This window comes from Geotrypetes seraphini, chromosome 1 (genome assembly GCF_902459505.1).
Source record: "Geotrypetes seraphini chromosome 1, aGeoSer1.1, whole genome shotgun sequence".
Lineage (NCBI taxonomy): Eukaryota > Metazoa > Chordata > Amphibia > Gymnophiona > Dermophiidae > Geotrypetes > Geotrypetes seraphini.
The window spans coordinates 388,867,039-388,879,589 of NC_047084.1; the positions used below are offsets into that span (position 1 = coordinate 388,867,039).

General features: G+C 41.1%; 1 protein-coding gene across 5 annotated transcripts in view; it reads right to left on the reverse strand.

Annotated features, from left to right (window-relative positions):
• The window catches only part of NCBP1 (nuclear cap binding protein subunit 1), a 397,555-nt gene that overhangs the window by 231,104 nt on the left and 153,900 nt on the right, over positions 1-12,551 (reverse strand). For all 5 annotated transcript variants that reach the window (XM_033917013.1, XM_033917021.1, XM_033917038.1 and 2 more), the window contains 2 exons: positions 2,091-2,160; positions 34-249 (listed from right to left, as the gene is read on the reverse strand). In XM_033917013.1, the coding sequence (XP_033772904.1) occupies positions 34-249; positions 2,091-2,160 (286 nt within the window). The remainder of the gene's footprint in view (positions 1-33; positions 250-2,090; positions 2,161-12,551) is intronic.

A 12,551-nucleotide genomic window follows, 5' to 3' on the forward strand; every position in this document is an offset into this window, starting at 1 on the left:
TTACGTAAGTTAATATTAAGAAGTTTCACGTACCTCTGGAGCATCTGTGTAGTCAAAAAGTCTGAAAATAACCCTTGGCATGGGGTACATGGAGTCCTCAGTATGCGGAGGTGGAGTAAAAGGAGGCAGATTGTGTTGCAATGCTTCACAAAGGATGCTGTCAAATGCAAGATATGGACGCAAGATGTGTCTTTCCTGCCAGCGATCCTTTTTCATCTTCTGAATCTGAGCCCAAAGGCAGTCTAAATACTGAACCAAACAAGACTATAGATAAACAGCAGTTGACTACTTTGCTTTGTTAGTGAGCTTGATATCTTCTGTTTCTAGCACAAGCAGAACTGTCAGATTTATACTGCCATACTGAATGAATATAACACAAATCATAAATACAATCTAAGCAGATTACAATTAAAGCTATACATCAAAGTCCATAAACAAAACCTACCATGAATGTATCATAATGATAGAATCTAGCAAACAACCAGGCTGAATATTAAATGGGATAGGTAAAAAATGACACATCAGAGCTCTTCAAACACATCTACCTTGATTCCTCAACCCCAGATAGCATTGGCATTCCCATGCTAGTTAGGATAGGATGCAAGAGTGCAGGATGCAGGAGTGACTCTCTGAATTGTAAATCAAATTTAAAATCTAATGTTTCACAAAAATTGAGTCCATGTATACAATTGGCCAGCAAGTGAACCTATTCAAACAAAAATTAACAGGATTTTAGGGAAGTCTTTCATGCAGTTCTGCATAGAAGACTAATAAATAAACTGAGTGCTCTCAGTATGGGTCCTAAAGTGACTGACTGGGGTAAGAATTGGTTGATTAAAGACGACAGAGGATAGTAGCAAATGGCGCTCACTCTGAGGAAAAGAATGTTACCAGTGCTATGATGCAAAGTTTGGTTCATGGGTCAGTTCTTTTTAATGTTTTTGTAAATGATATTGCTGAGGAATGTCTGATAAGGTTTGCCTCTTTGCAAATGATACCAAAATCTGACATGTGTCAGAGGAGAAGCTTCCGCCCACACATGCTTGCAACTACACCAACACTCCAGCAGCTTTCAACAAGTACTCTGAAACCTTAAAACACACTGCAAAGGTAAGGGGGAGGGAGGGAGATGCACGGACCACACGAGGGCTGCCGAAGGGCAGTAAGGTGGCGAAAGGGAAGGGTGGATGCTAAGGGGAGGGGGATGGCGGGTACGGGATAGTGAAGGGGACGGCAGGGACGGGGTGGTGAAGGGGATGGTGATCCGGTGACAGGAACAGATTTTTTCCCCCATGTCATTCTCTAGTACACCTCACTTGTTTTCTTTCTCTCTTATTGTTCCTAACCACACTTCACATCGTAATTTATCACATTTCTCAAAAGGACCCCTGAGGAAGGAATGTTTTTCGAAACACATACTGTGTCGGGTCCTGTTTTCTTACCCAGGAGAACTTTTTTTTTTTTTTTTGCTCACTACAATTGATTTACTCCAATAAAGTTCCTGTGCTTTGTACATCATTGCTGCAGTTCTTTTTTGTTCTTACTCCACACACATGCTATTTGTGCTGAGCATCACTCTGTAAATTAAAATCGCTCCCAACACAGTATTTTTTTAAATTTTTTACTTTACTGGGTTGCCGGAACTTTGTGCATCCTGCCCTCAATGTCTCTTTTATGCCCAACTTCATCTTGTTCTGTTACAATTTTCAGTTATTTTGCCCCAGAGAGAAGTTTTTGACCCAATTTCCATCGCATTATAAATCACTGACTGTGAGGAGCTTAGATTAATGGATATAGGTCTTTTATGGTACTGAAATCCTAAAATGATCTAATTTTGGTCAATTAAAAAGACCAGTGCTAAGTATCTGATAAAGGCAAAGAAATAGAGTGCTAGTATTTCAAGGGCTTGAAGAAATGTTCAAGGATGCAATACTTACTGAAGACATGGCAATATACTAAATAGATGTACTTTATTTTTTCCCTCCTTGGCTCTTAAATGTTCCTGCTAACGTCTATAAATTCCTAATATTTTTGTAGCTCTATTAATGTAACAATGAAATTTTTTTTTTTAATCTGATGAAAAAGTTTACCTCTTCTTGAGGATGTGGTTTATCAGCAATCCAAACTTGCAACATAGGTACATGAATCTTCTGGCGTCTCCTAAGATACACACAATATGTTAAAACATAAGCCAAGGAATAGCTGTACAATATTGTAAGGAAAAGTACTATAAGTAACAGATTCATAATAGGAGCTTTATTTAAGCAGCATATATATTTATTTAATTTTTAAATTTATTGAAGACATATCAGTACAACAATAAAGAACATCTTCTTTTGTTTAACCCATCAAGAAGGACCCTTCAGCAAATCCAGATGATTGCTCCAATTATCGCCCGATTGCCAACATTCCATTTCTAGCAAAATTAATTGAAAAGATTGTGTTCAATCAACTAACTCCCTTCTTTGAGAAGACTAATGCCATGCATCCCAACCAAACTGGTTTCAGACCACACCATTTCACTGAGTTCTGGCTCTTAGGTCTTGTAACCTCTATTAAGAAAATTTTGGATCAAAGGAAATCAGTCCTTTTAATATCACTGGACATGACAGCCGCATTCGACACAGTTAATCACTCATTACTTTTATAAAGACTCAAACTTTAGGCATCACCAGGTTTATGTTCCAAACTCAGCATCAGATCCCTATATACAGAACTTTGGGGTTCCACAAGGCTCCATTCTGTCTCCAATGTTGTTCAACATTTTCCTTGCCCCTCTTCTGACAATTGCTCAATCTGATGGATCTACAATTTTTGCTTATGCTGACGATATCCAGCTTTTTCATCCCATTCATACACATAATGTGTCAGAAATCCAGGAAATTAACCAAAAATTGAATCTTACCAGTAATTGGCTTTCCAAGAACTTATTAATCCTCAACATCAACAAATATAAGGCCAGAGATTATGAATCACTCATATTCCCGATCTGAATCAAGTCAACACCAATTCAACTTGTATCTACAATCAAATTCTTAGGGGTTATTCTAGACAATAAACTCTCCTTCCACGCACAAATCAGTTCAGTAGTATGGAAATATTTCTTCAAGCTTAAAATGATTCATTCACTCACATCAATTCTGGATACCAAATCTCTTAACATTCTCATTCATTCATTGGTCATTTCTAATCTGGACTATTGCAACTCTCTTTACCAGGGTATTATGAACAAAGAAATTAGGAGACTACTGATTATTCAAAATACTGCAACAAAAATTATCTTTAACACCAAAAAATTTGATCACGTCACCCCACTTCTGAAAAAAGCACACTGATTACCATATACCACTGAATTACATTTAAAATACTTTTCCTCATCTTTAAGGTACTAATTAACCACCAGCTTGCATTCATTGATAGATTGTGATCCCATACGTAACTTTCATATTATTTCATTCATTCCAGCAAGGCCTTCTTGCAATTCCCTCCATTCGGCAACTGTTCTATGACACGACCCATAAAACAATTTCAGTGGTAGCTCCAACATTATGGAACTCATTACCATTAATACTGCAGCAAGAATCTAACTGCTTTAAATTCAAATCTATGCTTAAAACCTCTCTCTTCGAAGACGTGTATGAGATCTAGACCAGGACTATGGTGCATTATTCTCCTCATGCCCTTCATTTTTTCCATCTCCATCACTTTTTTTATATTTAAGCAATGTAACCCTACCCGCTGATGACATCACGATTATTATTCCATGTAATAAAACAGTTGCTAATATCATTCACATCATAGAAGCTGTCTTGAGTTCAATGGATTCTTGGATGTCAGAATTAACTGAAATTAAATCATGAAAAGACAAAATTCTTCTTTGCTTCCTCTCAAAAGACTCCCCATGAACCAGCCATTATTCTAAATACTACTCAATATACGATTCATTCTTCAATTAAAATACTGAGAGTTGTCTTTGATTGGAATTTGACCATGAAAAATCAGATTGATGCTGTGGTTCTGAAGGGGTATTATTACACTGTGGAAGTTACGTATCATTATACCATACTTTGAAATTTCTGCATTCAAAGTTTTGGTCCAGTCACTATTATTAAGCCATCTGGATTACTATAACATTGTTTATATTATAAGTATCAAGAAAAATATGGCAAGATTGAGACTCATTCAGAATATTGTGGTAAGGCTTATATATGGTCTGAAAATGTTCAACCACATAACCCCCTTTATCGTGAATTGCACTGGCTTCCTTTGGAGGCTCGTATAATCTTTAAATTGGGCTGTATTTATTATAAGGTCATCTTTGGTCAGGCCCCACTTTACTTAGCTGTTAGCTTCTCAAAGGAACAATAGAAGATCTCATGCCCTTTTCATATTTGCTTCCATCAAAGGTTGTAAAAGTAAGAAATATCATGATTATACTCTTATTTCAAGTTTAAAGTTTTATTTAAAATATGATGAATCGCTTAATCTTAATACAAAACAATGAATAAATCTAAAAAAAATAATACATCACAATATTCGGGGAGACAGTACAAATAACACAGACAAATCACATAACATAGACAGGACCAAGAGGAAAGTGGGGGTAGAAATACAACGTATGAAAGTAAATGAGACGAGTAAGGGAAATAACAAAAGGGAGGGTTAAAAAAGATCAGAGGCTGGAATTAAAAAGTATAACCTAACTAAAAAGAACTAGCAGTCAAAAGCATCTTTAAAAGGAAAGCATTTTAACTTGTTTTTAAATCTGTCAATAAGGCATTCTTCCCTTATATATATCGGGAGAGAGTTCCACAATTGCGGAGCCACAACTGAAAAAATGTATTGTCTATGTGTATTCATGGTTTTGAGAGAAGGAACAACCAGCAAATGCTGATCATTAGATCTAAGTGATCGGGTGGAGGCATAGGGTATTAAGACTATCAATAAAGGAAGGTGTTTTATAGAGTATTGACTTAAGGCTTAGTAACATATCTTTGTAGGTTATTCAATGTGCCACTGGGAGCCAATGAGATTTTTTGAGTGGTAGCTTTATGATAAGGATTTCCAACACTTATTATTTACATCTCATTCTTATGTACATTTTAGAAAACAACAATTGAAAACTTATCTTTTTTCAAAATATTTGGTTGATTAGATCTTCATGGTTTCCTTCCCTTTGTTATATGTGTTCCCTTTTTGTTTCTAGTTTGTTTATTTTTTTGAATGATTTCTTAAACATTTTAATTATGTTTGTATTACCCCCTATTTTTAACATTGTATGATGTAAACCGCTTAGGAATGTAAAGCGGTATATCAAGCCCAGTAAATCTGCATCCGTCCCCAGTCTTTTGTGACTGTAAATTATGTTAATGTAACCAAATAGTACAAGAAATGCTTCAACATAACATGAATTATATCTAGCAGTAATAATAACCAATACTGTCTCTCCTAAGCAATAACTAAACAAGCATAACTACATAAGGAGTAAGAGGAGTTTAATAGAGAATATAACAATATAAGAATTGCTTTACTGGGTCAGACCAATGGTCCATAAAGCCCAGTAGCCCATTCTCACAGTGCCAATCCAGGTCACTAGTACCTGGCCAAAACCCAAAGAGTAGCAACATCCCATGCTATGATCCAGGGCAAGCAGAGGGTAGGAGGAAACTCATGAACCCTCCTTAGCCCCTTACGACCCGCCATTCTCTCACTACCCTCTCTAAAGAAGAAAAAAAAATAAAGAAGAGTGAGATGTGCATGGTGTATCTACTCAAGTGATCTTTCCCCCCCCCCCCTCTACACACATACTTTCAACTGAAAGCATTTACAGTGACTTCATACCCTATGAGACAAAGTTTGTATATAGGTTCTCAAATCTTAAGAAAAATCTACTTCCTTTTATGTGAAAAAATAGCATGCTTTTGCTTCAAAACCATTAAAACGGAAGCAGTTCCACCATGCCCAATAAGAGCAGAATTTGAAATTCAACAGCCAATATAGTATTTTTTAGCCATAATCCCTGCCTTCATCAAAAGTAGACTATGGTATTTATTTCTAAGGCAGGGGAAGGGATATGGATTGATGCTGGGCTCATAACTTGGTGGGGAGGGGAGAGAAAGAGAACATGCCAAGGAGACTCAGCCTGCATTAAGAGTGTGGGGGCATATCAGCAAGAGTCCCACTGGAGCAAAGTGCATGATATTTGCAGATGGCAATCTTGGTAAGTCCAACTTACTGGCACTTACTGAGGTAGATAACCGGAGAAACAATAGAGTGAGGGTTTACAAGAAAAAAGATTGACAAGGTGAGAACCTAATCTTTCCTTCTTGAACAACCCCACTATATTTCTGAACTCTCAGGGCATAACAGAGCAATCCCTCAAAGTTAAGGTGGGGCTGATGAGTCTGCTACCAAAATCGGAGATCCAAATGCAGAATCTCTCTTGGCCTCCAATTTATTCTGTAAACTTTTGTGAAGATATGCAGAGACTAAATGACGGCACTAGAAATCTCTTCCAGGGAAATTGCTGAAGATTCCGCCCACGAGGAAGCAATGCCTCGTGTGGAGTAGGCCTTCACTGAAATAGGGAGCTATTTTCCAGCTAGGATATAGGTGGGAGAAATGGCTATCCATATCCATCTGGAAATGGTGACCTTCGACACTGGTCTGCCCTTACGGGCTACTCCAACCAGCATGAACAGGTGATCTGGCAAACGGAAGTCGTTCGTGACTTCCAAGTACCTCAATTAAAGTCAGCAGATATCCAGAGATTTTAACACTATGTAGTGTTTACTCTAACCCAAGGGAGTATAGGCTGGCTACCACACCTCTTGATTGATGTGGAAACTTGAAAACTATTTTTGGCAAGAAAGAGCGGACAGTGCACAGGGTCACGCTTGAGTCTGTAAGGATAAAGACTAAAGTTCAGACACTCTGCAGGCAGAGATAATGGCCACCAAGAATACTGTCCTGATGGTGAGATCCATCAGAGAAGCTTGGTCCAGTGGCTTTTAGGGCAGACTTGCAAGTGCCCTGAGAACCAGGTTAAGATTACAAGTCAGAAACAGCTGATGCAACAGAGGGCGGAGCCATAAAGCACAGTTACTTACCGTAACAGTTGTTATCCAGGGACAGCAGGCAGCTATTCTGACATCTGGGTGACATCAACCAAAGAGCCCAGATGCGGACAGCCTTGCAAGCACAGGGCGCGTCTCCTCAGTTCAGATAGCTAACAGAGAAGCCAACCAGAGGATGTGGGTGGTTGTGAAAATAGCTGCCTGCTGTTCCTGGATAACAACTGTTATGGTAAGTAACTGTGCTTTATCCCAGGACAAGCAGGCAGCCTATTCTCACATGTAGGTGACCTCCAAGCTAACCAGAATGGGATGATGGGAGTGTTAGCAATTTAGGAGAATAAATTTTGTAATACTCTCTGGCCAAAATGGCCATCCCGTCTGGAGAAGGCATCCAGACAATAATGAGAGGTGAAAGTATGAACCGAGGACCAGGTGGCAGCTTTGCAAATTTCCTCAATAGGAGTGGATCTGAGGAAAGCTACTGAAGCCGCCATGGCTCTGACTTGTGGGCTGTGACTCGACTCTGTAGATGCAGTCCAGACTGGGCATAGCAAAAAGAGATACAAGCAGCCATCCAGTTGGAGATAGTACACTTAGAAATTGGATGTCCCAACTTTGGTAATGGTGGACAAGTCAATGAAGCCGGCGGCACAGTGCGCAGCGGCCGCAAAGAAAGCGAATAGAATGCTAGGTATAATTAAGAAAGGTATTACAACCAAAACAAAAGAAGTTATCCTGCCGTTGTATCGGGCGATGGTGCGCCCGCTTCTGGAGTACTGCATACAATATTGGTTGCCGTACCTTAAGAAGGATATGGTGATACTCGAGAGGGTGCCAAGGAGAGCGACACGTCTGATAAAAGGTATGGAAAGCCTTTCATATGCTGAGAGATTAGAGAAAATCGGGCTCTTTTCCCTGGAAAAGAGGAGACTTAGAGGGGATATGATAGAGACCTACAAGATCATAAAGGGCATAGAGAAAGTGGAGAGGGACAGATTCTTCAAACTTTCAAAAAATACAAGAACGAGAGGGCATTCGGAAAAGTTAAAAGGGTACTTTCAAAACAAATGCTAGGAAGTTTGTCTTCACCCAACGTGTGGTGGACACCTGGAATGCGCTTCCAGAGGGCGTGATAGGACAGAATACGGTATTGGGGTTCAAGAAGGGATTGGACAAGTTTCTGTTGGAAAAAGGGATAGAGGGGTATAGATAGAGGATTACTGCACAGGTCTTGGACCTGTTGGACCGCTGCGTGAGCGGACTGCTGGCAAGATGGACCTCAGGTCTGACCCAGCGGAGGCACTTCTTATGGTGCTTGGATCGAAGGAGACAAAAAGTTGAGGAGCAGATCTATGTGGTTTGGTACATTCCAGGTAGAAGGCCAAAGCACGTTTACAGTCCAGAGTATGAAGAGCTGATTCTCCAGGATGAGAATGAGGCTTTGGAAAAATTACTGGTAGAACAATGGATTGATTGAGATGAAATTCTGAAACCACTTTAGGTAAGAATTTAGGATGAGTACGAAGGACCACCTTGTCATGATGGAAAACTGTGAAAGGTGGATCAGCAACTAAAGCTTGCAGCTCACTGACTCTTCAAGCAGATGTGAGGGCAATGAGAAACACCACTCTCCAACTGAGGTATTTGTAAGGATTGTTAGTGGCCCCCACAATGTATGGTTGGTGGGGTTATATTAGAGGTGCCCTTACACACACCAGGTCCCAGGTTCAGTTCCCTCACAGAAGATTCACCAGGAGTAGAATCCAATAAGAAACACAGCCAGAGCCATAAAGAATATATTATAGAAATAGGCTTACAGAAAAGCAATATTTATAAGCATTACAATTAAATAGAGAGCAAAGCAGTTTCCCTGCCTTACAGAGTTCAGAGGCAAAGAGACAGAGAGTCTGAAGTTCTAAGGAGAGAGAGAGAGAGAGAGAGAGAGCGAGAGAGAGAGAGAGAGAGAAAGGGGGGATGGGGTGATGGTCTAAGTTTCGGGTTCCATAGATAAAGAGAAGGATAGACAGAGAGATAGACAGAGAAAGAGAGAGCTTCATGTGTGTTGCAGAGAGAAGGCTTTTTTAGCTTGGAATCTTATTCTGAACATAGAAACTATTGTATGTCCCAGCAGTATCTTTCTGTTTAGAATTTGTAAACTGTTTGAAACAATGGTTAATTTAATTGATAAGGAAGGTGTGATACTTGCAGGCATGGTAGATAGGATTAGTCTCTGGCTTCTTTGTCCCATTCAAGCAGCCTATCTTCTTGATAAACAATCCAGTCTGGCTGGATGAGAATGGGAGAAATGCATATAGGAAGGGATTCGACCATTCCAACAGAAAATCATCTGCCTCGAGACAATGAGGAGAGTATATCCTGGAGCAAAACTGAGGCAGTTTGTGGTTGTGGAGAGATGCAAAGAGATCTATCTGAGGAGATCCCCACTGAGAAAAAAATGTGATGAAGAGGCGAGGAATTGAGTGTCCATTCATGAGGTTGTAGAAGACGACTCAACTTGTCTGCCAGATAGTTTTTCTCCCCTTGATTGTAGACAGCTTTGAGGAGGGTATTGTAGAGGATTGCCCAGTTCCAAAACTTCAGAGCTTCTTGGCAAAGAGGAAGAGATCCCATCCCTGTTTGTTAACATAGTACCTGGTGACTTGATTGTCCGTTCAAATGAGGACTACTTGGTCATGAAGAAGGTGTTGAAAAGCTTTTAGAGCACTGACGATTGCTCTGAGTTCCAACAAACTGATATGACACTGACAATCTGTGCTGGACCAATGCCCTCGAGTACGGAGACCGACGTGAGCCCCCCAAGCATAGGTCGAGGAATCTGTTGTAAGGACCTTCAGATGAGGGGGGTGTCTGAAATAGCAAACCTCTGGATAGATTGGAAGAGAGCATCCACCAGTGGAGAGACTGCTTCAACGAAGGAGTGACTGTAATGTGTCGAGAGAGTGGGTCGTAAGCCTGCGTCCACTGAGAAGCCAGGGTCAACTGAGGAATTTTGAGGTGAAGTCTGGCAAAGGGAGTCATGTGAATGGTCAAGGCCATGTAATCGAGTAGTACCATCATGTGTCTCGCTGAAAGTGAAGGAAGGGAAGACACTTTGTGACACAACTGAAGAAAAGCCTCCAGACGCTGCTGAGGAAGGAAATCTCCGAGTTGGACAGTATGCAGAATAGCTCTGATGAACTGCAGATTCTGAGAGGGCTGAAGATGGGATTTGGGAAAGTTGATTTCGAATCCCAAGCTTTGTAGGAACCATGTAGTCCGTTGGGTCGCTAGAATAACCCCTGAGATGTAGAATATTTGATGAGCCAGTTGTCTAGGTAAGGGAACACCTGAAGTCTATGGCTTCTTAGAGCTGCTGCTGCTACCACCACCAGGCACTTGGTGAACACTCTTTGAGATGATGCAAGGTCAAAGGGTAGCACTCTGTATTGATAATGCAGATTTCCCACCCGAAATCTGAGGTACTGATGGGAGGCTGGATGAATGGGAATGTGAGTATAAGCCTCCTTGAGATCCAGATAGCATAACCAATCGTTCTGATCTAGAAAAGGATAAAGGGATGCCAGGGACAACATGCAAAATTTTTATTTGATCAAAAATTTGTTGCGAGCCCTGAGATCCAGTATGGGTCGCTGATCACCCGTCTTCTTCGGAACTAGGAAGTAATGGGAGTAAAACCCCTTGCTTTGCTGTTCCAAGGGAACTTCCTCGATGGCATGGAGACGAAGCGGAACTTGAGTTTCCTAAAGAAGAAGGGCGGTCTGGGATGGATTGGAAGGATACTCTCTTGGAGGAAGCTCTGGTGGAATCTGAGTGAAATGGAGAGAGATAATTGATAGGACCCAGAGGTCGGTTGTAATGAACTTCCATCGATAGTAAAAACGATGGAGACGACCTCCTATGGGAAGAGGGGAAGACAGAGGCAGAACGATGGAGGTTATGCTCTGTTTTAGACAGTCAAAAAGGCTGAGCAGCAACAGAAGGCTGAGGTTTCTGCTACTTCTGCTGCTGTTGTTTCTTGGAAGGTGCTCGAGTGTAAGGAGCTGCCCTTGGAGGATAACGCCTCTGAAAAGATGGAAGAGGTCTGGAAGGTTTAAGAGGAGCTGGCTTAGGTTTAGGTCTGACAATAGAAGCAAAAGATTTTTCATGCTCAAGACAACTTTTTGGTGGCAGCTTCTATGGATTCATCAAAGAGGTCATTGCCCTCGCAAGGTATATTGGCCAGACGATCCTGAAGACTGGGATCCATATCAATGGTCTGAAGCCAGGCCAAGCGACACATCACTACTAAGAATGCAGTGACCCTGGATGAGAGTTCAAAGGAATCATAAGATGACTGAAGATGTAACCGGAGTTGCCTCAAGGTAACAGTGACTTGTTGGAACTCCAAATGCCTATGTTGGTCCAGGTTCTTTGTAAAACCTGGAAGTGTATCAATGAAGTACTTAAAGTAAGTAGTGAAAATAAAATTATAGTTGAGGACTCTGGAAGCCATCATTGAATTCTGATAAAGGCAACGGCCAAACTTGTCCATGGTCTTACCCTCTCTTCCAGGAGATACGGTTGCATAGACCCTGGCAGATGCCACAAGAAGGGATTGGTGAGATAGTTGTGAATTCTTAAAGCCCTTGCAATGTAGAGTTCTATACCTTGATTACAATTTGCCTGGAACAGGAGGTATAGCATAAGGAGTCTCCAGATTTCATTTGAAAGTTTGAGACAAAAGTATATGACGAGGAAGTTTGAGAGATTCTGCAGTAGGTCAAGGCAGATGCATTTCCTCCAGCGTCCAATTTAAGATCCAAGTCATTTGACAGAGAAAAGAGGAAAAGTGCAATTGATCCGCCAGAGCATGGCCTCGAGAAGAACTCGATGACCTTGAGGTGCCTTGAGTAGAAAACGAAGGAGAAGCCTCTCTGGAGTATTGGTAGCCCAAAGACAGACTTCTCGGCTCCGTGGAAAACTGAGAACACGCGCCCTGTGCTGGGCGGGAAGGCACTCGCGCATGCACAGTGCGGCAGACTCAAAACTTCAAAGTTTTGTACAAACAAGTCTGCTTGTGAGGTTGTCCGCATCCGAGCTCCATGGATGATGTCACCCACATGTGAGAATAGGTTGCCTGCTTGTCCTGGGATAAAGCACAGTTACTTACCATTACAGGTGTAATCCAGGGACAGCAGGCAAACATTCTCACATGTGGGTGACGTCATCCTCGTAGCCCCTGGCACTAACAAGGCTGCAATATTAGATGGATTCACAGAACCTTTGTTAATCAAATAAGCCTGTATCATCATAATAATAAATGCCAGGGGAAATCCTTGCTTCTGAGGGGCAGAGGTCCTTTCTGGACTTTGTTTTGAGCCTTTTTGGGATTTCAGCACTAGATCATGGCTGCATTTTGCCGGGGATGCACTTGTGTTGCTCCCCCCCCCTCAAATCTGAACTTTCTGAATGGTC